Source organism: Emys orbicularis, chromosome 6 (genome assembly GCF_028017835.1).
Source record: "Emys orbicularis isolate rEmyOrb1 chromosome 6, rEmyOrb1.hap1, whole genome shotgun sequence".
Classification (NCBI taxonomy): Eukaryota; Metazoa; Chordata; order Testudines; family Emydidae; genus Emys; species Emys orbicularis.
In genome coordinates, this window is record NC_088688.1 from 91,540,793 (window position 1) to 91,568,726 (window position 27,934).

General features: G+C 40.4%; 2 protein-coding genes across 2 annotated transcripts in view; one reads left to right on the plus strand and one right to left on the minus strand.

The window, feature by feature from the left end:
- Positions 1 to 8,787, plus strand: part of UBQLN1 (ubiquilin 1) — a 39,084-nt gene extending 30,297 nt beyond the window's left edge. The window contains exons 8-11 of the mRNA XM_065406002.1: positions 961 to 1,044; positions 4,423 to 4,538; positions 5,552 to 5,720; positions 7,603 to 8,787. Coding sequence (XP_065262074.1) covers positions 961 to 1,044; positions 4,423 to 4,538; positions 5,552 to 5,720; positions 7,603 to 7,758 — 525 coding nt within the window. The 3' untranslated portion in view covers positions 7,759 to 8,787. The remainder of the gene's footprint in view (positions 1 to 960; positions 1,045 to 4,422; positions 4,539 to 5,551; positions 5,721 to 7,602) is intronic.
- A 7,878-nt stretch (positions 8,788 to 16,665) lies between these two features.
- On the minus strand, positions 16,666 to 27,721 carry IDNK (IDNK gluconokinase). Its single transcript, XM_065406993.1, has 5 exons — positions 27,681 to 27,721; positions 22,498 to 22,528; positions 21,993 to 22,079; positions 19,046 to 19,089; positions 16,666 to 17,044 (listed from the first exon to the last, which is right to left on the minus strand). Exons 1-5 carry the CDS (start codon positions 27,719 to 27,721, stop codon positions 16,666 to 16,668), a joined length of 582 nt encoding a protein of 193 aa, XP_065263065.1.
- Positions 27,722 to 27,934: the final 213 nt, after the last annotated feature.

The window sequence follows — 27,934 nt, forward strand, 5'->3', positions numbered from 1 at the left end:
CTGAGACTAACTGCAGGATAGAGCTAAACAGTGATCATTGACATTGCTCTGGGCAAGACTGCAGAGCAAACCGCAAAAACACTTGGCTCAGAACCTTAGGTGAACCAAAGGGGCCAGGTAGTACTAAATAAGTATTAGATGGATAGAACAACCACTGGAGCTGAAAGTTTTTTGTGTACTTTAGTGTGAAACATTTTAAAAACCATAAACTTGTGACCTCATATAGGAACCACTTGAAAAGTTAGTCTCAAACTTGTAGGCAGGGCCACTGGTAAATGTAGCCCCAAACTGATTTTAGGAGTTAGTTGTTCAGGTTATCAGTGTGATCGTGACACTTGTATCTTCATTCTTCAGCTGTGGCCTTCCTGTACAGCTTCATTTGCTGTATAAGTGCAAATATTATTACAGCTTTATGAATGGTGGCATAGTCTTTTCCGAATATCACTTATGGGTTCAGCTTCTAAAGAGTCAGCACAGGTTGGATGTGTGCCATGTGGAGTGGAATGGAAAGTGTCTCATGCTTTTTAAAAAAAACGTAGCAGGGGAGCTTCACTGGCTTTTTGGACACATTGAATGTGTGCATAGAGGAACAGTCTCAACTCTGTAGTATGAAAGTCTTATCCTGTTCATCCTCTTCAGTCTCTCATCTCAAGGGGATGTTTATGCAAATATCTGGCACTTCCATTTGGATTAAAAAAAAAACAACCCACCCCACCTTGTTGTCCAGTGTTATATGACTGGATGTCTACTAGAAATCGGTTTTGGACAGTAAGTGAAGGAAGACAACATGGTCATTTAAAGTATTTGTTTTTCAAAGAAGATCCTAATTGTCATGTAAAACAGTTAATTATAAATGTACTGAATATATAAGTTGCACTAAATCATCTATTGGGGGGGCAGGGAGCAGCTTTATTTACTGTATTTAGTATTTGCAGCTAAAATTGAATTTTTGCCCCATAGATGATGCTGAATAATCCCTTATTTGCTGGAAATCCTCAGCTTCAGGAACAAATGAGACAACAACTCCCAACTTTCCTTCAACAAGTGAGTAAAAGAGAGGCTAACTGTTGTCAGTGAACATCTTGCATGTAGCGTTAGCTGAATTGCAAACATATGGTCTTGCTTTGTTCTGGTTGAAAGAATAAAGGCCTGGTCTATGATTCTACTGCAAACACTAGCTTCAATCGTGGGTTGGGCTTTTAGTGATTTAAATACTTGTAAATGGCTAATTCATCAGATTCACCTCCCCATTCCCATTTGTCCCAAAGTTTCACACCTATTAGAAGATAGGTATTGCTTCTGCTGCTTTGTTTGGATGAATAATGACTTGTTTCCAGAGTACAGTTTTTCTACCTTTTCCTTGTGCTGCTTTGCAAATACTAAACCAAACTCCTTTTCCTCCACCACTAACAGGAGCTCTTGGTTTGCCTTTCCCTCCCTAAAAGGTAGAGGCCCGATAGTGTGCCCTGAATGAGTGTCCACTGTGTCAGTGTATGCAGCCACAAACCATGACGCATATTGTTGAGAACTGCACAATGACTCAGCTTCCTGGAGGTCTTCGTGCCTTGAACATGGTTGATAAGAACGCTCTGGCTTGGCTTGACCAGATTGCATACGTCAAATAAAATAACCTTACTTTTATCTGGATTGAGCTTTAGCCACCTCACTCTCATCCATTTTTTCAGTCTCCGCAGAGGCTGGGTCAGGTATTCAAACCACTGACTGAGTAGGGTGAGATGGAGATGCAGAGCTGAAAACACTGCAGTCCATACCTCTGCACTAAACCTCTAGGTGAGGGAAGGTGAGACAGAATCCCATGGCAATTGTTGTGACTGTGTCTTTTGGGATAATGAGCAATTGCATAGTACTACTCTGTGGGAGTGCTCGGCAAGGAAGAACGCACACAGTTGTGTGCAGCCCTATCCACCCTTGGGAGAGATCTTCACCCATCAATATACTTTCTGATCTATACTCAGGTCTGTAACAGATTAACAGGATTAAGGAAATCTAAGACATCTAGTGCTCTGAATTGTCAGTCTTTTCTATTATAACAAAACTCAGACTGTTGGACACTAGATGATAGACAAGTTGTCAACATTATGTTTTGCTAAGCAAAGAGTGCGTAGCAGCTTACTTTACAGAAGTTGGCACGGATTCTTCCTCCGAGACACTGAAAAATTTCACCAGCTGTGAATCTAGCTCTTTTCCTCTGGTCTTCCCCAACCTATCTAAAAGACATATTGTGGGCATGAAGGGCCCACAACACTTCTAATATCTCAGTGAGCGTTACTGGCCTAAACTTTAACCAGAGAAGATTTAGAATTTTTCTCCAGATCCTGTTCTGTGTTTGTGGAAGCTGACAACTTGGCCTGATCCATGCAAGGATCCCAGAGCCCAGACTCCAGCCTGAGCCCAAACATCTACACTGCAATTTTATAGCCCCACAGCCCGAGCCCTGTGAGCCTGAGTCAGCTGCCATGGGTGTTTTTATTGTAGTGTAGGCATAGCCTAAGGGAGAAACTGGAAAACAGGGTGGTTAGGAGCCTAACATGGTAGGATTTTTATAATTTTTATCCTATACTAAATCACCCAATTAGAATGGTTGTTAGAGGAGCAGCCACTTCTGGTAGGGCCTTCTTGAAACACTTTGCTTTTGTTGGTCTTCAAGTGTGAACCTTGAAACTAGACCCCTTTCCCTAAGAGGAAAGGAGTGCCACAATCTCAAAACACAGAAGGAAATAGTTAGTTCTTAGCATGTCGTAATTTTCAGCCACTTCCTTTTGAAGCGCAGTGTTTGTCAAAAATCCGGTAGCGGTCCATTGTAACATTAAAGACAAGATGATAAATAGCACAACCAAACACTAAGCCAGGCCTCATTTTAGGATCCATTAGGTGATCCTCCAAATGGTAAATGAGTATGCTGTCTTTGTTGTAACCCCCAAGAGTTTGAATCTTAGACAAAGATTGTTACTCAAAAGTCATGGCAAGATTTCACCTTTTGTTTATGCAGTTGTTCTAATAAGAGATGGGCCGAAGCCATGAACTTCAGTTTCATATTTGAAACTTTGCAGTGTCTAGAGATTTTCAGATCTCAGGATTTGGCTTGTGCTCATCAATAGTTGTGAAAGCTACAGGTTCAGATGTTCCAGCAGGTGAAGAAGAACTTGATCCAGCCATCTTAAGTGTATACATCAGACTGTATGCATCATCTAGATAGCATTCATGTACATAAGTAGGCTGATATGGCACTATCGATAATGCAGAGAGGGGGTAGTGGGCATACACTTGCAAAGTCTGAACTTAATAGCAGTCCTGTTCTGAAGTTCAGATATGTCAGATGATCCATTTCACTGGAAGAATAGTGAGAAACAGTGCTTCTAGAGTACTGCTTGTCACAATTCAGGCCAATTGCACCTTTATCCTCCTCCCCCCCATCCCCTGGTGGTCCACCAAAGGCACTCCCTCTAGGCTCCCAGCTCCTCAGCTGTCAACTCTCTTGGGCAGAGATCCACATCTCTCTTCCTCCTGTCCTGGGATGTTACAGCTGCACAGCTCCCTAATTTACACTGTGATATTCCTAGCAAGCCAGACTGCCTAAAGCCAGCATCTGTGCTTTGCTTTCTCTCCAAAAGCTATGCCCAATATACTGCCTGCTGTTATAAATGACCACACAGCTCCATATAAGGAAGCACATTTATTCTTAAGCTAAAAGCATTGCAGAAAAAATGTTTAAAAACAATAGAAGAACCGACATGCATGCTAAAAAGTCACCAGAGATCACTCCAGCTCCAACTTCGGGCTCTGGTAGGTGTCAGTTCTTCAAAACCCACATCTGGGTTTTCCTCTGGTTACAAGTTTATAACTGTCTCAGAACTAAGACTCGGCAGGACATTTTCTTCCTATACAGCTCAGGCCATTAGCCTCCAGGACCAGATAGTCAGAAGACAATCACCCTCTCTTCGGGGTGTAGCTTAAAAAAGCTGGGTTTTGCATCACCGGAAGTGAGTAATTTGCATTAAAGTTTCTCTAGGTAATTCAGTTCACCCTTATTGGCCCAGAAAATCCATTTTTGTCTGGCATAATCTCAGTATAGTCCTTTGAACTCCCAGGTTTTACATCATATCCCCCCAAGAGGTTACCTGCAATGCTCGCCCACAATAATATGTAAGCTTTGCATTTAATACAGTAACATTTTTTTGAGGATATTGCCTTATCTGTCACTCTTCCCCATACTTAAAAGGTCTTGGTGGAGCTGTTACTGCAAAAGAGGGAACCATCACAAGAAGGGTGCAGAGAGGTATTAGAATAAAAAGATGAGCAATAGCAGGTGTTGAGGGGGTAGGTTCACTACAAAAAACAACCAGTGATGAAGATTAACTCTGTACATGTTTCAGTTATATAACGAGTTTTTCCTTTTCTTAGATGCAGAACCCGGACACGCTGTCGGCAATGTCAAACCCTAGAGCAATGCAAGCTTTACTACAAATTCAACAGGGCTTGCAGACACTAGCAACAGAAGCACCAGGGCTTATACCAGGGTAAGAGTTGGCCCAACAAACTTGTACATTTCTTTACTTATTTATTTTAAATCTATTTGGTTTATTTGTCAGCTTTTTGTCTTGCTGCTTTAAATTTAGAAGCTTGTCCAGTTGCACAAGTTGTTCCACACAAACACCATCTTCATTTTAGGCATCTCCTACTTTTTTTCCCTTAAAAAATGTTAAAATGCTAATGTTTATAATTAGGGCCCTACCAAATTCACTGCCATGAAAAACGCATCACAGACCATGAAATCTGGTCTTTTGTGTGCTTTTACCCTATACTATACAGATTTAACTGGGGAGACTAGTGTTTCTCAAGTTGGGGGTTCTGACCCAAAAGGGAGTTGCAGGGGGAGTTGCAAGGTTATTTTAGGGGGGGCCGCGATATTGCCACCCTTACTTCTGCGCTGCCTTCAGAGCTGGGTGGCTGGAGAGTGGTGGCTGCTGACTGAGGGCCCAGCTCTGCATGCAGCAGTGCAGAAGTAAGGGTGGCAATACCATAGTGTGCCATCATTACTTCTATGCTGCCGCTGCTGATGACTCTGCCTTCAGAGCTGGGCTCCTGGCCAGCAGCTGCTGCTCTCCAGCTCTGAAGGCAGCACCGCCACCAGTAGCAGTGCAGACGTAAGGATAGCAGTACCACAACCCCTGCCCCACAATAACCTTGTGACCCCCTCCCCCCCCACACACAACTCCTTTTTGGGTCAGGACCCCTACAATTACAACATAGTGGAATTTCAAAGTTAAATAGCTGAAATTATGAAATTTACAATTTTTAAAATCCTATGACCATGAAATTGACCAAAATGGACCATGAACTTGGTAGGGCCCTATTTATAATGGATCTTACTGTGTTTGGATGCTTTATTTACATTAAATACACATTCTCCATTCCCACTGATATCCATAGAATTCCAGTGAGACAGTTGGTGGGGGGAGGAGTAACAGTATATGATGATCAACTTTAATACAGAAATAAATGTTAACATTGCTGTTCCTCATCTCTGCAGATTTAATCCTGGTGTAGGGGGATTAGGAAGCACTGGAGGTCCTACAGGCACAACTGTACCTAGCTCCATCCCCAGTGAAAATACAAGTCCAGCCTCAGGAGTTGCTGAACCTGGTCACCAACAGTTTGTTCAGCAAATGTTGCAGGCACTTGCTGGTGCAAATGCTCAGGTAAGGTAGCAGATGGCTAAATCCTAGAACTTTAAGATGTAGCTAATATTTGATTTATCAATGTAGGCTGAAAGGGGCAGTTAGGAGAAAGTACTTGGAAAAACACATGCTTAATACTGCTGGCTCATGGATGGATGAGTGGACCAGGCTAGAAAACTGTTACTTTCCCAGATGTGAAAATAAATGCTGGAAAAATTAAAATTTTAATACTTCTGTCCTGGGGACCATTAGCCCTTGAGTTGTTCACGTCCACAGAGAAATGCACAGATTCAGTGTTGATGTTAAGCCTTTCACTTATGCCTCTGCCCAGTCAGGTTTTTTTTTTTTTTGGTTCATTTTTTTTAAGCTATTTCAATTCTGTGTAGGTGTCATTTGTATTGTATTGGTCTGAAAGACTGAGATGGTGGTAGAAGTTTCTCACAATTTGCAAAATGTCCTTAGTGTAGTACAAAGAGCAAACTTAGACTGACAAAAGCTATAAAATTCTTAATTTGGGTACTGCTTTTATTGCAAACTTGAAATGAACTAGATTTCAAAAAGCAAGTTGTTGTTGTTTCAGGTACTGCAATAGCCCCTAAGATTTCTGCTAATCCTTGTTTGTACAGTAACATTTTATCTTCAAAATATTTGTCAGCCTAATTGCTATATCAGGGACCTATACAGACAGAGGACACTCACTATAGATAACATTCTGCAAAATACACACAAACTAGAAATCAGAGCAAAATGTTTTTGCTTAATCTGTTAAACTGAGAGTTCCAAGTAACAAATAGTAAATAGGTAAAATAGATTTAAAATGTTGGATAAGAGAATTTTGTGTCCATTTAATTTTCCCTTACTACTTAGGTAATGTAGGGAGTTCAGAACAGCCATACCATCTGTGCTGTAATATTTGAACATGGGCTTAATAGCTAGAATCAAGATAGAATGGCAGCCTTAACGATGAACAAAAAAAGTTTTTGTATTTTTATGGGTTGGTCACTAACTGTGTTCACTCTTTAAAACTAAATATTTGAAAAACAGTTTTTCCTTCGTTGCTTATCTGCCAAAACTGGAGTTAAAGAACTCTTGGAATGACAACTTCTGGAAACAGCAAGAAGTGTAGTTTCTTTGTCCTTGTTGGTTTAAAATACCCATGTTAAACATATTGTTACTTACAACTAAAATGGTTTCAAAGAATCCTTCTAACCATCAGAACTTTGTAAGGGCTCAATCCTGTGCCATCTTAGTCAGTAGGAGTTCTGCACTAATAGTGTGGGAGCAGGATCAGACCATAAAAGCACAGCTGTTCAGTTTCCCATTTGGAAGTTCTAGCTGTTATAAAACTTTTGCAAACTTCAAATACTTCTTGACCTTTTTAGAAGCGTTTAGAAATTATAAAGGTGATATGCCAATAACAGGAATAACTTTACTGTGCCTCATCACATTCAGTAACCAACAGTGAGTTTATTAAAAATCTCTGAAGAATAGCGTCATTGGATTTAACTCTTCATTTCACTTACAAGAACAATCTATTAATGACACTTTGAAGGAACTATTTTAAGGAAATGATTCTCAGATTATCTTGCTTTGCTCCCTTACATCACATCAAACATGCAGCACTTCCTGTAGTCAGTTAAAAAACAATCAACTTTTGGTACAGGTGTTCTTAAACCAGTCAGCAGACTATCCTCGGAGAAGGATGCTATTCAGTTGCAGTTGTTCAAGCACTTCAATTTTGCTCTCTAGTTTTGGAGATTTAAAGGAAACTTTAGTTGCAGAAATACACCAAGACAAAGTATGGAATAGAATCAAATGTATTTTAAATCATCTAGTACAATTTCTTCACAGTATTTGTATTAAGCCTGTATCTACAGCTTGAAATAAATTGTCCTGTTTTTAGCAGTTACAAAATCCAGAAGTCAGATTTCAGCAACAACTGGAGCAGCTCAGTGCAATGGGGTTTTTGAACCGTGAAGCAAATTTACAAGCTCTAATAGCAACAGGAGGAGATATCAATGCAGCTATTGAAAGGCTACTGGGCTCCCAACCATCATAGCAACATTTCTTTAACTTGAAAAATGTAATTTATTTTTGATAACAGCTCTTAAATCTTTAAAATACTTGCTTTATTTCATTCTGACTCTTGGGATTGTCTTGTTATAACTAAACCCAGTCTGATGCATTTTAAGGTGGAGTGCAGTAGTTTTCTTTGAACAGTGGGAATCAATGCTTTTTCATTCACAGTTGTTGCATGCATCAAACACTTCTTTGTTCAGCATTTATTGTGATTTTGTTGAAACAAGTATCATCTTTCACAGTTGAATGAACAGGTTTTGTCAAACCTACAATTGTCCAATTTATTTACTACTTAAACATTAGCTTTGGGTAGTAATTTATGTAGATTACAAATTATTAAAAAGGAAACAAATTAAATGAAGCTATAATTTGTGGGTACCAATACTGCTTTTTGTGACTTCAGCATGTATTTTTTGCTAGCAAAATGCTGTAAGATTTATACCATTTGATTTATCTATCATTTTTGCTTTTATTTGTATAAAATATACACACAATATACATGTTGGAAACAGCTCACATCTAGGAATTTGCACATTGCAATAGAATGAATCTATGTAACCAAAAAAATCCAGAACAAATAAAATTGACACATTTCTAGTGCAGAAACTTTGAGGATCTTTGGTAAACATCAGCAGAAGCGTTTAGGCAAATTCATTTAAAATATGCTAGAATTATTGATCTAATTATCTCTAAGTCTACATCTAACTGTACAGAAACCTACATTGTAACATTGTCTCAGTATTCACACGGATTGACTGTAAATTGTCTTAATCTTTTGGCAGATTGAAGGAGCACTACTGTATGCTCTGACACTGCTTCTAAGGCTTTTTGGCTTCTCTCATTGAGATTCTAACATGCATTATGATTTGTAATTGGAAGAATTACTTTCACTGGCAGTGTCATGTGATATTCTAATTACTTTTAACCACCATGTAAAAATACTGTATATCTTTTGAGTTTTTATTGGTAGTTATTTCTCTTGTGCACAGGTAATAAATGAATTAAAATTCTTTGAGCAATTTGCCAAGTGTTTTTGCACAATTGCTGATTCTTAAACTTTCAGAAAAGTGAAACATCTTGATGTTTGGCCTTTAAGGGAGACTTTTGGAGCACCATACACATTTTTATCTTTTGACCGGGATTAATAAACAATGTTTGGATTATAAAGGCGAGAGGGAAAGTAAGGGAAATCAAAAATATGAGGACTACCCTTACAGTAGGTAAAACGTAACACTGGATGAGATAAAGCATACTCGACTGTTTATATCCTGTTTAGCAAACTGGCTCTGGTTTGGATGAAATCAAAAATATGAGGACTACCCTTACAGTAGGTAAAACGTAACACTGGATGAGATAAAGCATACTCGACTGTTTATATCCTGTTTAGCAAACTGGCTCTGGTTTGGATGATACATCCCTTCTGGGGCCTGTTATGTCAAGTTTACATGTTAGTAGTTGAAGATTATTAACTTGTACTATTTATACTTTAATCCCAGCATTATATTTTTATCAAATCATGTAAACAATCACTTCCTTTGGTGTTGAGTATAAATGTGATTTACTTTAAAAGGTGATGGGAAACAGGTTAAACGTATCCTTCCATACATAGTTTATAGATTCAAACAAAGTTCACCAAGTTAGATGAACCAAAAGAATTTTGAAATATAAACAACAAAATGAGATCAAGTACTCTGTATTTAAATCACTTACTTTGGTTATAAAACTGAAATCTAACGTCTGTTAGCGCAAATCTCAAGAGAATGTGATGCTCTGACTTGCACCTTTCCTGGATGGTAAACATTTTAGCTGAACTTTGGCACTAATAAGTAAATTGCTCAATTACAGTTGATGCACAGTGCTGGGAAAAGCTCAAGAAAACCTCTTTGCTCACAATATCTGCTCAATGTGCAGTGGGAATAAAAAAAAACGAACAGTGTTAGGAACCATTAGGAAAGGGTGGATAATAAAACAATTATTATAAATGCCACTATATAAATGCATGGTACACCTACACCTTGAATACTGCGTGCAGTTCTAGTTTTCCTATCTCAAAGATACATTAGAATTGGAAAAGCAACAAAAATGATTATGCAACAACTTCCATATGAGGAGAGATTAACAAAACTGGGACTGTTCATCTTAGACGATAGACAACTAAGGGGTTTTCTTCCCATTCCCAAAAATTCAGATTAAGGTATCTTCAACTTAAATCTTTTACTCAATCTGTGGAAAAGGCATCTCTTCAGGTGCAATTCAGAGGGAGTTAGTGAAGATATAGCAAGTTGCCTATATAACCACCCCACTTTGTCAGTTACTCTTAGCCAAGATTTTCAAGTGACTAGTGATTCTGGACTTTCATTCCTTGATTTCAATGGTCTTAAAAAAAAAAAAAAAAAAAAAAAAAAAGTAGGTAGTTCAGAGGACTTGAACTGAGAATCAAAAGCTGTTAAAATATCTCTAGTCTATTTTAATAAAATTTTAATTAAAAAAAAATCAAATTAAAAAGTAGGAGAGAGGAAAATGAACTTTGTTCCAAAGCCTCAAATTCACTGAGAGAAGTATAAAGCATTAAGTTCAAATTGTATGAGCTCTCCTTGGAGGTCACATAAATATATAGGTTTTAAGTTATGGCTGGATCATGATTTCTTTATAACCTACCAAGGGGACTCTTGCTTCTGCTTCAAATTCTCTTGGGATGGTGTCCCTAGCCTCTGTTTGCCTGAGGCTGGGAATGGGCAACGGGGGATGGATCACTTGATGATTATCTGTTCTGTTCATTCCTTCTGGGGCAGCTGGCATTGGCCACTGTCAGAAGACAGGATACTTGGCTAGATGGACCTTTGGTCTGACCCAGTATGGCCGTTCTTACGTCTAAAATGATGAGGTTGAAGCTGGCAGGCTCAAGGATATACCTTGAAAGCTGGGCCAAGTTTGATATTTGAGGCATAAATGAAAATGTATATCAAAAACTCAAGTCCTAGCAGTCTCCTGCTCACGAACAGTGCTGTAACACTTGATCATTTTGTACATGTGTTGGAGGGAGCCTAGTTTTGTAAGAAAACATGCCAACTTCAAATGCGTTTAGAGTAGGCACAGTGAATAATGCAAAAAGCCTCACAGTCATGGGGGACTGAACCTGTCACATGCCATTTGTAAACTGAACCTATTGCTTCAAAGTTGCTAGTTCAAATTCAATCCAGGTCAGTGGTGTCTGAAAGTTATTTGCTATCGGCTGGCTGCTGACTTTGTATGTAAAGTGATCTGGCGATCTCAGTTCAGTTTCTAGTGAACAGGTTCCCACACAATAAAACTACCCCCACGCTTGGCTGTTTTGGAGAAGCCAAGCACTGAAAATCATGGAGACTGGCCTGATTCCTTCCCCTTGGAGATGCTCCCTGCAAGTCAAGGCTGCTTTATAATGAGGCAGTTGTGAAGCATTTTTCTGTAAATTTCAATCATCAATGGAAATATTTTCCTTTGGTTGGCACGTGTATATACAATGAAATCAAAATTTACTAACATTTTTGAATAAAAATCAAAATCCTTCAAACCCTACATATAACATGGGTTCATTTTAAAAACAAAAACAACAAAACTCTTGAGTGCGACCAAACCAAGGATTGAATTTGTGCAGACTAATCACAGAGATGGATCTATATTTAAATATCCTGGCTAATTCAGGCCCTGATCCAACAAGCAAATATACGTGTAGTCCTATGAACTCAATAGAACTAGTTGTGTAAAGTAATGCATATGTTCCAGGAGTGGCGCTATAAACTCTGACTTCTAAACTGAGGGAAGTATAAAGAGTAACTAAACATTAATAGATTAAAGTAAATTCTTACATCTTTCAGTTTTAACAGTGTAAGGTGGTGTCTAATATTGGTAACTTGGTTTCAAATAAAAATCTTTTAATCTCACAGCTTTCCTTTAATAGAGGCAAGGGCGCTTTTGCGTAATGTATATATTGCTTAGCATAGATTTTCTCAAATTATACAGCCAGACTGCACTGATGGGCCTGAGATTCTTATCTTCTTTTAAAATGAAAAATTTCTTGTCAGGTTCCCTGCATTCATTCGTCTAATCTTGGTGGGATCTCACACATGCTGGAGGGCTGCGGAGACTCCTTATAGCCCCTGTGATATAGTCTGTAGCAGGGCGCAATTGGGATCTGAGCTCCTTTGCTTGTATAAGGGGGCATGATAGTAAAAAGTTTGAGAAACACTGACTTAGAACATCAACATCATGCTTAGTTCTTAAGGCTGGGTCTGTCTTGGTGAACTCATGTTTTGAAAGATAAATGTTTTCTGTTTGTATTATTTATAAACACAAATATGGATGAGTCGCTAATGAAAAAGTTCATTATGCGCTGCTATTCCATAAGAGAGAAGGCTAGCTGTAGTCGCCCATCAAATTTTCCAGACAAGGATAGTTAATGGTGAGTAAGGGGACCAGTCTTTGTGTGGTTAAAAAGAGGTAACCTAGTAGGGAACCCATGAACTAAGTGCACTCCTCTTTGCTTTTGCAGATTTAAACCCCATTCCCTGCTCAGGTAATTTCCTCCATTATTAGCAGGGGCAGTAGCACCTGAAAACTAGCTTCTCTGGCTTCAGATAATAGCCTGAAGATGGTGGGGGGGGGGGGCAGATTGTCTTTCCCAGGAATCTTGTAGAGGAAAAGGAGTGGACCTGATCTCCTGAAATAAATGGAAAGCTGGTGGGTAGGAGGAATTTAGGGGGAAAGCACTCAAAGGAAAATGCCTTGGCACTGAGCTCCCTCCCACTCTTCTTTCAGAGAGTGACAGCTTGCTGCTTGTCTCACCATTCCTGTTGCTGCTCATTGCTATACTGGTGGGAGGGTAGCCTGCTGTCTGCTCTCCAGACCTGTCGCTCACCTTGTCTGCAGCAATGGGACAGACTCCTCCCTGCTCCTCCTGTTATGATAGACAGATGCTGCTGGCTCCCATTCCTGCTGCTGATGCTACAAACGACCTAAGCATGTTTTTAAAGATCTGGCCAAGATCGATCCTTTACTGTGAACCTCACTTCTCTGAAGAGTGAGGCTGATGGACACAGCAACCCTACAAGGTAATGTAACTAGTTTGAGGTCTAGGTACAAACTAGATGTACTGGGAATTGCTGGCCATTGTGGGGGTTGGTATAATTAAGCCAATGAGGTATCTTGTTCTTCTTTAAGTATGTAGCTGGGAATTTACATGACCTTCAGCTTGGAACAAACAGGACATCAGAGAGCTACAGTAGCAGAATCTGCACTTGTCAGTTACAACGGTTATTGCAGAATTATTTACATAGCTGGGTTTGATGTTTTTTCTCTTGATAGCTGTTTGAACTGGAAACAGAAGTCTGGTTTGCTTTAATCTGAAGTAATGTGACACAGATAAATCAGTGGGGGAGGGATTATCCCTACTCCCCTCAGGCAAGTGAGAAACCTGTTAGGATTTAGTTTCTGTAAGCAGGAACTAAACTATAAACCATCAAAGAAGGCTAATTTTAAATTGGGGGTGGGGGGTGTTACCCACACACTCTTGGGCACCTACCTTTACCCAGTTCCTAGGGCTCCGGGGGAAAGGCACCTACCCATACCCAGTTTCTAGGGCTCAGGGCATAATCTTCTGCAGGTTTGCTGGGTCTTTTACTAGTGAAAGAGCCTGACACAGTAATATCCTTAACCTCTATTTATTAACAGTCACCAACACAGAATGCACATGCTAAGCATACAATGCTCACCACTCCCAATAAGGCAGATGAACTTTTCCTGGTGGCCAGTCAGGATCAGGTCATCTGGGGACTCCAGCTTCTGCCCGGTGTGATTGGCTGGGTGTTGAGGTCTGGCAGCTCTGATCTTGGGGCTGTGTCCTGCAGTTGGTTCCAAGGAACTTCCTTTTGGACCCCAGTTTATATAGTGAAACTTGAGTCCTGCTTAGCTGTACCTTAACCAATCATTTTACTAAACAATTCTCTAACCAGTCCTAACATACTGTAAAACAATTCTTTACCCAATCATATCCCATCACCGTAGTTGATTTAAATCTTACAAAATTAGTTATGCAACAGACAGAAACAATCAAAGAACCAGACAGACGATACAGATAAACAAGAGAGAGGTAGGGACGATAAAGGCAAAACAATAAAGAAGTAGAGATTTCACACCCAAACTGTTTATAAGTGATTCCTTGCCAGACAAATGCCATCAAACAAAGTTTTCTTTAACCACCTTAAGAGATTCCTTGCTTATTTGGTGATGGTGGATCCTATTAGGAGGCACACCTTCATAACAGCCCAATATTACATTGCTTTGATATAATTTAGAAGGAATGTGAGGCTGATGTGACTTTCTGCTTCCTGGCTAATGGCTGCTGCTCTCCTAATATGGCTGCAGAAAAAAGGCCTCAGACCGTACAAAGGAGTTGAGCTGGATTGTAATTAAAAAGAAAAATTTGTTTTAATAATAAAGAGAGCTGTTCAGACCCTCAAATATGGTTGCCTAAATATAGTTTTAAATAAAAGAGGACCGATTTTCAAAGGTGCTGAGCACCAAAGACTTCAGTGGAATTTGTGGGTGCTCAGCACTTCTGGAAATCAGGCCACTTATATATAGGTGCCTATGTAGATGCTTAGGTACTTTAGGTACTCATTTAAAAATCTTAGCCCTTCCCACCCAAAAACTATATTGGCTGAGGGTTAATTTTGACTCTTGGTCATATACAACCTGAGGTGATGTAACTGTTTTCCAAGCAGTATGTTAGATACATGTCCTGAATTGTGTGTTTGAGGGTTTTTTTGTTTTGTTTTTTGGGCCCACACTTGATAAAATCCAAGCACAACTTCAACACTGTGCAGTAGGTAGAGCTGCACTGGGTACATGTATTGGGAGAACTGTGACTTTATTAAATGTAGATCTGACCTAGTGGAATCACCACAAGAGGGTGCCATTTACCTGAATTTAATATTGGCATGAACCAGACTCTAGGTCTGAACAATACCTGAAACTGTGTGTGTTGGGAATGTTGCATTTGGCCATTTCAATGTGATGCACTGAACCATAATCTTATAAATTGGGGCCCACTTCTAATTTGTTTCTCTTATAACAAATAAGAAGGATGTGCAAAAAGTAATCTGAAATGAATTGGCTATTAGTCCAGGACTCTTTCACACTGAAGCAAACAGTTTGGATACAGATTTTGGATTAAATAGGTTTATGGGCATTTTATACAAGACAGTAGTACAGAAAGAAATGGATCAATCTTTTGCAGTTTGATTTTTGGCTGTCACTTGTAGGGAAAATACCTACCAGATAGTTATCAGTTTTTTATTTGTCTGGTAGAGCGGAGTTTCTCTATCACTGCTATTCCCAAAGCTCATTCATAGCATTGTGCCAAGGAGGCAGTGTTGGTATTTCTTTGGGGTACCACAAGAGCAAGTCTAACTTCTACTAGAAAAAGCTATAAACACATTTTTAACTGGTAACCCAGCTAAAGATTCAATTAATTTCCTCAAAGATGTCTTTGAACACCACCATCCTTGCCTGAAAAGGAGTGAGCTAGTCAGATTAATCAAGGTCATAAATTGGGATGAGAGTACTGATGGGGGTAATATATACATAGCAATATATCAGAAAGGTTCTTCACAATATTACTTCTCTTGAAGAGCATCTCTCATAGAAAATGTATCCTATGATGACTTACAAGGTTAAAACAAAGAGGTAGATACCAGGGAGGAGGGCTAGTTTCAGGTAATATGGGCAGTCCAGACCAGTATTCACTGAGCTATGGTTAAAGGGTATTTTAAACATGTTTTGATACATATATACATACCAAAAAAAACACCATGCTTTCATATTCTTTAAATTCTGTGAATTATGTATGCGACTTTTGCCCTTGCTCTTCCTCACACCAGCTCTGAATTTTTATTACAGCAAAAGTCATGCTTTGTGATACAGCTTGAGCACTAGAGGCTAGAGTGAGGCTATTGCGGTAGCAGGTGAAGGGTGCCAGAAAAAGTCACGCTGAACAGCTGCCTGCCAGTCAAGCTGAAGGGAGAGAACATCCATCCATTCTGAACTGATGAACCCAGTGGTACATAAATCGTACCTCATTGGCTGAGTCATTCTCTCTCCTGTTTCATTATGTGTATATTTTGCATGTGAAAGACTAAATCACAGTCAATACAGTGCTACTTAGTTTATTGTTAAAGATTTAGGTAGAATAATACTTTGCAGTTACATAGCTCTCTCCCTCCCACAGGAGTTCACTGTGTTTAAGTCAGAATCAATGAAATCTCACAACACCCATGTGAGGTCAGCAAGTATTTTCACAGATGTGGACACAGACACAGAGGTTGTGACTTGTTCCAGATCAGGCATGGAGCTAATGGTGGAGTCAGGACCTGAACCCTGCTGTCCCAGCTCCTGTCCCTCTGCACTATCAGAGAACTCTGCCTCCTCTTAAAAGGATGTTCACCTTTCAAGTGTCCATTCAACACTTAAATGTCAGTAGTGATGACTGGGGCCAATTTCTGTGTTTTGGCAGGAAAAAAGTGAAAGCTACATTTGCTGAGATTTTCATGTTCTGTCTAAATCCCTAGGGTGGGATTGTCAGAAGCACTCGGTGTTGACCTACCCCTGTTTCTATCAAAGCCAATGGGAGTTTCACCTGTGATTTAAATGGACGAAGAGGTAGGCAAATGCCATTCACTTCTGAAAATTGTATCTCCAGGTTTGAACAGGTCTTAATGAAAACATCAGTAATAGTAGTGTCCCAGTCCCTTTAAAGTATGTCAAGCCAATGAAGTTAATATTGCAAACCGTGCTGGTTAACTTGAGAAAGCAACTAAAATGCTGTTCCACAAATATGACATGGTTAAAAGAATTAATGTGCATCTAATTCAGAAACTGCTCTGGAAAAGCATTTCTCTAAGTGAAGAGATTTCTCAATTTCAGACACTATTTCAGAAACAGACTTTTCCAGACTCACAGTGATAAAGTTTTCTGGTGCTGACGGAGGCTCCAGTGTATCAAACTGAGACTGTAGTAGTTCGGGTGCCATAAAGTGTCCTCTCCTCTTCTCCAGGCGGCTGGCAATGAGTTCCATAGATCCATCCAAATGGATAAAAAGGACCTTCCCTGTGGCAGAGTCTAGCTGATCACTTTTAGAATACACAGCATCCCCTCCACTTACTAATATGCGTCTATACATTTTCTTCAGAGCTGAACAGGCCAGAATCACACTTTGTCCAGCTGACTCTTCTCTATCAAGAGAAGAAAATGTCAGTAGCAATAACTTAATGATATCATGCCCATATTTGGTGTATTCAAACACTGACTGATTGTTCTCAATAGATGGTAAGGGGGCAACCCAACATGGCCTCACAAAGAAGAGGTGTAAGGATTTTTTCCTCATTTTAATGGGACTCCGACGTCAAATCTCTAACACAGGTAAGGACGCTTGCTTTTTAAACATATAATTTCACCCAGTGTCCCTTTAACATCTCCATCTACTGGAGCCTTCATAATGGCCACCATCTTCCCAAATGTGGAAGCGTAATTAGATTCCAAAGAGAAAGCCATCAGCATTGCTCCTTAATTGCTGAGAAGGATGGTTGTTGGACAGCATGAGTCACTTTCCTGCCCCACCTACAAGCTGACTATAAGGGTCTGTCTAGAGTACAGTTCTATCCTGAACAATACACACACTTCTTAACCGGTTCCACTTTCAGTTTTTGAAGATTTTGAACTAAATTGTTTGGATTAGCCATACTACTGTTAACATTAATGGGAACTCTGTATATATCCTGACCCTTTTAATAGTTACTCTGGAGGGTTGGATTTAGTGAAATTAACATAAATACACTTGAGTAATTCTTTAATTTTACTCTGGCAAGAGTCCTTTAAAGCTTCAGGTAACCACACAGCATTGGTGTTTGTTACACTGGAAATCCCAAATCCTGCCTTCCAGTTAGTTTTGGCATTAGACACCGTAAATGAACATACAGGTTTGATGACTGAGATGTGCAAAATAAAAAAATAAACCCATATTCTGCAGTCAAATTGTGAACACATTATATGTAGTAGTAAACTAAAGTTACTGCCCTCTATTATACATGGGCAGTTCTGTTACTTAAATTCCATAGGCAAATAGGCAGTTTGGACCCTGTTACTTGCAGGGTGCAGTAAGAGTCATTGACTCTTGGTTAAGGCGGGGCTAGCCCTTTCAAGATTATTCCATTATTTCTGAATTCCATGTCCTCCCTGACCCTTCTTAAAAGAAACTACATCCCTTACTTAATCCAGGGAGCTCAGCAGGCTCCTGCCCCTCTGAGAAGCAGCACATATGTGGAATGTGAAAGCTCCTTTTTCCTGTCTCTGTCACATCCAGATACTTAAATGAATCATCAGGATGGAGAATATATTGAGTATACAACTGACAAGCAGAGAAGGGTAAATGCTGCAAAACCCAAATCCAGATTTTGGTTCAGACCTATCTTTACTGATGAGGACCATCAACTTGTTACTGTAATGTATGTAATTGTCTGTGGGGAAAGAGGAGGGTGATTGCCATTGTGAATAAACCCATGCAAATTTAAAATGTAGAAATTTAAAGTTCCAGGTTTGACTCTTCTCTCCCGCAAGCCTCATAAAATTACTTTTGCATTACTTTTCCCATTTTTTGTAACAGATCTAAATATTTGAGTTAGGATCACTATTTAGGAAGTGCACATCCTGCAAAGTTCAATGGCAAGTGAGTCAACTGGAGTAAGTGACTAACGATAAAATTTTCTAAAACACGTAAGTGACTTAGGAGCCTAATCATATGTTCAAAAGTGACTTAGGTACTTAAGAGCCTAAATCTCATTGAAAGTCAATGTAACTTATGCTTTGACGTCACTTGGGCAAAATTTTCTAAAATGCTCTAAGTTTATACAGTGTGCCCTCTAGACCTAACTGGTATCAAACTTATTACTGAACTGGATTCTTGAAATGTAAATATCTTCGTATAGACAATGGAGAAAGAACTCTCATCCCCAAACAATTCCATCAAGTAGTAGTAATTAGGGGTTTCCTTACTGTTATTGTAAGTATTAAAGTACTTCACAGACTAATGAATACAGAATGGTTTTACTGACTGCAGAATATTTTTACAATACTACATACTTATCCCCACTAATGCAACTGAAAAAACCCTCTTGCTTTAGTCTTTAGCCAATAATCATTACAGATGCAATCACTCTGCAAGTCAGAGGTTCTCTTACCTCATTAATATATCATGTAATTTGCAAAGCCATGGAATCCTGTCCTAGAAACAAAACAAGTTAGCTGAAAGTATGTATTATGGAGTTTCACTTTAAATTGTCTAACATCTACGTAGCAGTTAACTTGCAATATAAAACTGGGTGAATCTCTTTCAATCCTTCTTTGGTGTGGGGAGGCAAATAGACCAACTATTTTCCCCCTGCAGTCACATTAGCAAACTGATCCAGTATCTGTCTCTACAGTCAAAGCTAACCTATACAACTTTTCATTTAAATTTACAAAAACAAGAGCATATCTAAAGTGTGTAAACCCATTACTTGAAAAAATAAACTACTGGAGCAGAACAGAATAAAACACCAACACAGCAAATGAATATGAATTCTTAACATTTGTTTCCATTAACTGAAAACTGAATAAATTAAAAATTCAGTCTATACTATTCTGCTATAGATCCATGCCTTTATGCCTGTCAGTATGTATATATACTATATTTTACATAAAAACAAAATACCTTATTTGTTTAGGTTGCAAAGTCAAGCAACTGAAAGTTAAGAAACACCAGTTAGGTTGCTTGTGCAACTTTAATTCTTACCCTTGTGCCTATACATTATGATCCCATCTCTAATGATATGATCACATAAGATTTCTTCTAGAAGATCCCTACTTCCTTCAGTATGTAGTTTATAAATAATGTAACGTTGCACCATGCAAACAGATTTTCACCTTCTCCCCTCTTCCTTTCTAATCCAGAACCTCTATGACTTCATGGAGGATGGAGAGGGGAGATTTTTTATCTACACTGAAAACTTTAAGTGCTTTTAATTTTATATACAGGATGGAAAAGGAGAATCAATGGAAGTTGCATGTAGTAGTAATGTATGTTTTAGGTTTAATATGCCATATTGTGAACCTTTCGAAGAACCAAATTAATTCTTGTTTTATTTGACAACTTAAACAACAAATCTATTCTCACATAGCTGTTTTCACATCTAAAATAGTTGGTTTGGCAGGAGTTTTGTAGATTGCAGTGGAACCAAAACTGGGACTTAGTCACCTAAATCTGGGGTTTAGGCACCTAACTACTTTTGTGGATCCAGGCCTAAGGCCCTATCCTACAAGCTGATCCATATGAGCAGACTTCCAATGAACTCTGTAAAGCTCTTCACAGGTGCTGGGGTCCATCCAAGTGGCTCAACTTGCAGAATGGGGCTTAAGAGTCTGTGTATGCTTCGTTTATGCTTGGGAGTAGGTAACTAATTGTTTGTATATGTGTGTAGGCAGGTAGAGTGAATTCCTACTGATCCCATTTTTCCCTCAGATGCCTCCCATTTGGGTGTGTGTCTTGTTTGCATGGATGAGTGTTTATCTTTCTCTGGGACAAATGCTATAAAATTCCAAAGGGCAAAAAAGGGGGGGGGCGGTGAAACAAACCTAAATAAACCACCACCAACAAGCTTTTTAAACTGGGGATAAGGTTGTAAATGTTTATCTCGTAGGGCAGGGATGGGGGAAAATATTTAGGAACACTAACTTTCCCAGAAAATACAAATGTCATTACACAGCAAAATCAGCCAGGTAATCTTAATTTTGCAGAAATCACTGCCAACCTTCCACCTGGTACACCTTACACACCGGGTGTGAAAGACATGGCTGTGACGATGGAGGCAGCTTTGATATGGAATCAAAAAAGTGCAACAAACTATGGCTATATCCATCTTAAATCCCCTTTGAGTAATTGCCCCTGTGGAGCAACCATCAACCCTTTGCTTTGCTAATGATGAATGATGCCAGCCTTGATAACCTTCTTGTCTCCTCTCACGTTTCCAGGTCTCCTTTCGTGCTGCCTTTTATGCCTGGAGTGCTTTCCCCCAAATTATTATCCAAGCCATGTCTTCTGCCCCGTTCAAATCCCTCCTACAAGCTGCTCTTGCCATCTCATCTGAGAGGGGAAGGATAATGTAAGGGTGGGACTGAACTAAATACCTTGATGGGAGAAAAAATTGGCCAATGCTGAGTGCATTTCATAATCCCACCCTGAGCCAATAACAGCCATCAAGGCATGCGCCTCCCTTACTGAGTAATTGAACCTATTGTCACTCTTGTTCTTCCTCTTCCCTTGCTCCCTTTTTTTGTCTGTGTATGACCCTCATTTATTGTGTCAAATACCAGTTATGTAAACTCTGATGATCAAAGAGTGTCTTTGCCATAGGTCTGGCCCCTTTAAATGAAGCAGGTCCCAGGCCCCAGTGCCAGAACAAGTGCTCCCAGTTTGACCAGTTAGGAGGGTGGGACAGCACCTGGGGCTATAAAGAGTTAGGCTTTCAGTAAGGAAATGGATCAGCAGCAGCAGGAGGAGGAGGGAGGAATTTGTTACCCCACCCTACAGTCAAGGTGAGACAGTGAAAACCTGTGGGGAAAAGGGCCTCCAGGGAGACAGCCATGGATGGTGGTGCCCTGCATAAAGGGCAAGGAAGAATTCTGCAGTAGGCCCTGAAGCAGTAGGGAGGTGACAGAGGCAAAGGGGGGGAAATCACCTGGGAGTTATAGCCTAGGAAGAGCTGAATAACTGTTTTTGTTGTGGGTTTTTTTTAACCTATGTTTGGGAAATAAAACTGCCTAGAAGGATATTCTGGCTGTGACAGAGCTCCTTGGGGGACTGGAGACAGACCAGCACCTTATAGTGTCTCTTCTGGTTTTGTAAGGCACTAAGAATATTTTGGGGGACTCTAAAATAATTTGATATAACTAATAGGGGAATTATTTTTTACTTGTAAACTAACTTAACACTAGCCCTGAAAACTCAGCCTGGGTTCAGAGTCAAGGGACCAGGAAGCAGTAATGCTAATCTATATAAAGCATAGCTCACTGTAAAAAGATATGTCAGTGCTTAGAAAGGTAAACATATGTTGACTTCTCTGCCTTTGGGATTATATACAATATAGCTACCTGGTCATTTAGTGGTATTCCTTGAGCCATTTTCTTTGTGTTCTCTGTAGGATGATAGTCATCAGCATCATAGAATTTCCATCCCAGCTAAGAAAAAAATTATAATTATGTATAATTTAGCATAAACAAACTAGCTCATGGTAACTCACTAGTTTATCAAGAACACTTTGGCAAGTACAGTTGTGGGATACATGTAGGACTTCTGCACCACAATATGAATCTCACCATCTACATAATGACACTTCCCAGAAATACAAGGTATAATCAAGAGGAAGAAAATAGCAAGTCAATATATACCATGTTTGTTTATAAGTCAAATTCACACTGCACTATATAATGATATTCATCCATGCCTGACTCAGTCAGGACAGATTCAACTATTCACAAATTGGTAATATTTACATATGACATAAGATTTATAATTTAACGAACAATGACTTGCTAGAAGTGAAGAAAATCCTATGTAAAATTACAATAAAACCAGTATAGTTAGAAAATACCATACTTTAGCTGCCAGATGTGACCCAACAGTGGATCTGTAAGAGAACACAGGGAGAGCACTATATGAACATTACTTCATAATTTTAACTTCCCCTTAAAATGAAGTGAGGTGTTGTCTTCCATCCTTGGGATGGAACTGGTCATAGGAATGTAGTAATTGCCATAGTACCTCAAATAAATGGTCTATCTAGTTCCTCATCTGGTCTCTAGCTTTAGCCAGAATCATATGCTTCAGAGTAAAGTATAAGTCCCCTTCTGCCCCAATAATCCTGATGTTTCCAAATCATAAGTGGTCAGAGATAATAACATCAGCACAAGGTGGATGTTCATATACACTCAATTACCACATCAACATCTAAAAAGAATAAGTATAATCTGCTGTGAGGATAAATCCTTAAACATATAAAATCAAGCCAGAGATCCTATCAGGACTGTAAATTGTAGGCAGCTTTTGCCTCTTCATACTGTTTTCCTCCTCTTCCCCAATATGTATGGTTAGCTGTACCTGTAAACAAAAACTTTGAACTAAAAACCCCCCAATAAAACTTCGGTCACTGTGTCAGGGAGAGAAAGGAAAGGGGAGGAGAAAGTGGGAATTATTCAACTGTAAGTGGGAAAACGAGAATTTCAGTTAGGATTACTTGATAATGTTCTGGTCTGGTAATATTTAAAAGGCTGAGGATATGCAAACATGGCATCTACCAGCAACATTGTCTGTAAGTAATCTTTAGTGAATAAATTAGACTGGCCTTAGTTATATCTTTGCTAAAATTCAGGTATAGTATATAAGCAAGCAATAATAGCATACACTTAAGCATTCTGTGGTATGAGACCAAACTGATGAGTGCTTCACTTTAACACATACATACAACTATCACCTCTTAACTCACCCCACACCCAATATTATCAAATGATTTTTTTTTTTTTTAAAGAATTGTAGGTGGTAGTGAATATATACCTGTAAGTGGGAAAGTCTATTATTAAAACAACAGGAATGAAATTAGGTTGGAGGAGGGGAGTAAACTTGCAGGGACCAACAAAGTTCCCTGAACCATTCTGCCTTTGGAAGTTCAATGGGCAGGATGCACAGTGGCAACATATTCAGCAGCATTCCTATTATTATGATTAGTTTATTTATTACCTGTATTACCATAGCACGTAGGAGCCCCAGTCATGCACCAGACCCTATTGTGCTAGGTGCTGAACAAACAGAACATATGACAGATCGTCCAGAAACAAGCAGTATACACTGTATCCATTGCTTAATTTCAGTCATTTGCAGTGGATGCACAGTCCTGCCAGTGTCCCATGGGGGCTGAAAAGTGCTATTGAAGGCATCAATAATGCCCCCTGCCTAGCACAAAATAGAACACTTACGTATGTTGTCTGGCACCTAAGTCTTTATCTTGACTAGGAAAAATAGTCAAGTTTAGGTAGGGCTTAGCTAACACATGCTAGCCAGTCCTGATCTAAACTTGACCCTTTTCCTAGTGTAGATCCAGGGTAACATCTTTTAGCTTAATTTTAGCTGGTCATGTAGTAGCCTAGGCTAATAATGAATTTTCTTTATATTCAGAATATAATAATGTGACATACTCTAGCCCTTTAGGGCAGGAGTTTAGCCTTTTTGTTTGTATAGCAGCTAGCACATTGTGGGTACTATTGGAAACAATAATAATATCTGACACATTAAGTTTAACACAACACAGCTATTATCATTCAAGTTATTAAAAAGAATTTGACTCACTATTGCAAGTTCTTAAAAGTTATCCTAAATTAAGATTTTAGAAACAGCAGGGCTCCTGGTAAAACTTTGAAAGTTGCAGCCACACTTGTTTTATTTGAAAAGCAGTCAGTTGTCATCTTTGGTTACATCAGCTTGGCAGTGACTTCCAGCAGTGTTTCACCCATCACAAGATGCTTTTAACTTTTAGATCAACAGAAGCTGCAGCATGTAAAGACATGATTATTTTTTGACTGAGGTCATGCGCTGAGGGCCTCATTCTAAATGACTGGGTGATTGTATCTATGCGGAGTTGGATTATTGAGGAGTTAAATGCCAACCATATTGTGAAACATATGCATCCACATTAAATATAAGGGAAATAATTCAAGAGTATATAAGGAGTACTAAGATGAAACTGAGCATGAAGAAATTTATCCTGGGAATCAGAAAACACTTTCATCCTGGAGGAAGAAATCAGACTATGGAATAACCTGCTAAAGGATGTTGTGGAAACCTCATTGATAACTTTATTTGTGTGGAACTAACTAAACTGGATAAAGCACTATAGGGAATAATTGTGCACTTCCCAGGGGGGTGGACCAGATAAACTCATTACTTGCCCTTGGCCTGGAAAAGTACTTTTGATGTGTGGATGAAATATTAGTCATTTCCTTACTTCATGGTAAAAGATGGAAGGGTCCCTGAGCTGATATGTTTTCATGATAACTTCCAGAGTGAGATAACCCAATCTCTTTAATCTCTAATTTTTATGATTCTAAGAGATGTTGGATAGAGGCCTGGGAATACCAGATGGTCTAATCCAGTGGTAGGCAACCTGCGGCCCATCAGGGTAATCCACTGGCAGGCTGCGAGACAGTTTGTTTACATTGACCGTCCGCAGGCATGGCCGCCCGCAGCTCCCAGTGGCTGCGGTTTGCCGTTCCTGGCAAATGGGAGCTGGGGGAAGCGGCGGCGGGAAGCAGCGGCCAGCACGTCCCTGACCCTGGCCCCAGCCCCAGCTGCCAGTCGGGGGTCCCTACTGCCAGGCCCAGAACTCTGCCCCGAGGCTCCGCTCCCGATGCCCTGGCTGCCACGCCCACCCCCAGCTGTGGCCCCAGCCTCGGCCCCCTTATCCCTGTCTGTGTCCCCGCCTCCTGGAGCCACAGCCCTGCTCCCAGCCCCAGCTCGGGCGGGGGTGCGGACAGAGTTGGGGGGGGGAGGTTTGAGGTAAAAAGTTTGGGGACCACAGATATAGCACATGATTTTTTTTTTTTTTTAAAGTAACTAATGCTTTTTTGGGGTGTGTTAATTATAGCTGTTTGTGTTGCTGCCTTTACTAGTCCATTCCAAGCATTAATTATTCTCAGCTAAAAAAGTTTTTTCTCCTGTTTCTTCCTCACCCTTTCTCTGCTTTGTTTGATGTTCTTAAATCTGTCATATACTGGTTTGTGATATTCACCTTTGTACCACTTTTAATCATATACCTTAGTTTTCCTCTTTTGATTCCTTTCTGCTCTTTTTAACCTCTCTATAGAACTAATGAGAATTTATTATGCTACAAGTTACACTCTTGTCTCTTTTCCAGTTCTTCAGAAGTTCCTAAGATTCAAACTAAAACAGTGGTTCTCAAACTTTTGTACTGGTGACCCCTTTCACATAGAAAACCTCTGAGTGTGACCCCCCTTATAAATTAAAAACTTTTTTAAATAGATTTAACACCATTATAAATGCTGGAGGCAAAAAGGGGTTTAGGGTGGAGGCTGACAGCTCGTGACCCCCCCATGGAATAATCTCACGACCCCCTGAGGGGTCCCGACCCCTAGTTTGAGAACTCCTGAGCTAACTTGTTCTAACAACACACCTTTTATCCCAGTCAAGACAAATTCTGGTGCGTTCTGAAAGGAGTCTTCTCCAAGCTCTTTTCAAGCTAACAAGAGTCACAGTAGTGTGGAATCTTGTGTGAGGAAGTCCACCCTTGAAAGTTCTTGTCAAGGCCATTTGAAAAAATAAAAAAAAGGTGGACGGGAGCAGGCACAGCTGTGAGTCCCAAGTTATTTGGTCCTTTTAGTTACAAGTCCAGGGAAAGTTTCCCAGTCACTAAATCAGAAGCTTTCCTGCCAATGCTTCATACCCGTTGTCACCTTCCAAACCCTTTAGTGCGGGAAACCACAGCTGCACAGGGGTGTCTCTATGCTTTGAGGTAAACTGCATAGGATAATACTAATTCAGCATTCGGATAATACTAATGCAGGAACTCCTACAATGAGGACAGTGGTCAGGTAGGCCCTGCTCAACCCTCTAAACCTGATTTCTCCCATTGTCCCTTGATCTGAGATCCCCTCTCTACCACAGTGTCACTGACGTCACTTACAAAGCAAAGTACTGTAGATACAAGTCGAGTTAAACAGTCAAAGGTCTATTCTAACCCAACAAGAACAATTAAATGAGTGTGTTAAGGCCGCAGTTATCCCTACTAAGCCCCACAGTGCATAATGGGTAGCTAGCTAGCTACCTGAACAGTTGCTGATGTGTGCTGAAATATCAGGAAACAAAAGGGAAACTTTAGCCTTAATTCCTCACTTGTGTCCATTTGTTATTCATGAGCTAGTTTTTAAAATTGTTTATATAGCTATAAAACAGAAGAAACTGAATATTGTTCAAAGCACAGAAATAAAATAAAAATAAAGCCACCCTTCCGTCAGCAACAACTCTTCACTAAATTAAACAAAATCCACTAATAGTGCATGCAGGGTGTACCATAGCCTAGCACAGGAACAGTGTGAAAATTACACAAAGCTAGTCTGGTTTGTAGGCAATTTGGGCTCAAAGAAATGTATCTTCTGACTGTAATGAGGTGCCTGAGTCACCCTCCATACTTGTGTGGGTGTAAAACACCAAAGGCTCCTTAGTGCAGGTGTGGTTTTGTTTTTCCCCTCTGAAGAATGAAAAACCAAGAACTACTGAAAAGTGCCTTCGCAGGAGATGTACCACAGCACAGGCAGCCTTTCGGTTAAGTCTTCAGTTGTTGTCCCAAAGCCCCTGCAACAGCGCAGGTTTCAGAAGACTTTCCCCCTTTACAGACAGGAGGAAATGCCCCCCTCCCTTTAAAAGACGTGTGGTGCTGAGGGCAAAGCAACCAATCTCCTGGTTACTGCACAGCTAGTTCCCTATCAGCCAGGGCAATGCTGGGAGCCCTGGAGCTGCAGCCTGAAGGGTCCGGCTGGCCCTGGCCCAGGAGGGGGCAGGCTGAGACCCTGTAGTGGGGGCCACCCGCTTTCCTCAGGCCAAGCCCGGGACAGCGCGCCCTCAGCGGGGCCGGGGCCAGACACGCGGGGAAGCCGAGCCCGCCCACCGTCCGCAGGGAGGGACCCGGATGGAGCCGTCCAGGCGAGGAGTTTCCCCCGCAGGGGTTCCGGTGCCTGGGGCAGTCCGCGCGCCCCCGGGGAGGGGAAAGCACCTACTTCCCCGAGCCGCTCACTCCCATCACCACCAGCAGCACCATGCCGAGCCCAGCAGCCGCAGCCTCTCCCGCCGCGCACCTGCTCCTCCTCTGTGCCCAGCCCCTGCCGCCTTCACGCCTGCTCGTTCTCTCTGCTCTGCCCCTCCTCCCTGCCCCTCCTCCGGCTCTGTCCCTGAAAAGACACAGCGGCCTTTCTCTGCCTAGGTTTGTGCTGTGCTGCTCCGTGCGAGCGTGGGGCCAAGCTAGATTGCAGGC

Excerpts from the sequence above, each read along its gene's own strand:
- IDNK (XM_065406993.1), bottom strand. The coding sequence starts at position 27,721 with ATGGTGCTGCTGGTGGTGATGGGAGTGAGCGGCTCGGGGAA. Across the intron at positions 19,090-21,992 it reads GAATACCACTAAATGACCAG|GACAGGATTCCATGGCTTTG; the intron begins GTAGCTATATTG and ends TTTTGTTTCTAG. Across the intron at positions 17,045-19,045 it reads TTACATGATATATTAATGAG|AGAAGAGTCAGCTGGACAAA; the intron begins GTAAGAGAACCT and ends TTCTCTTGATAG.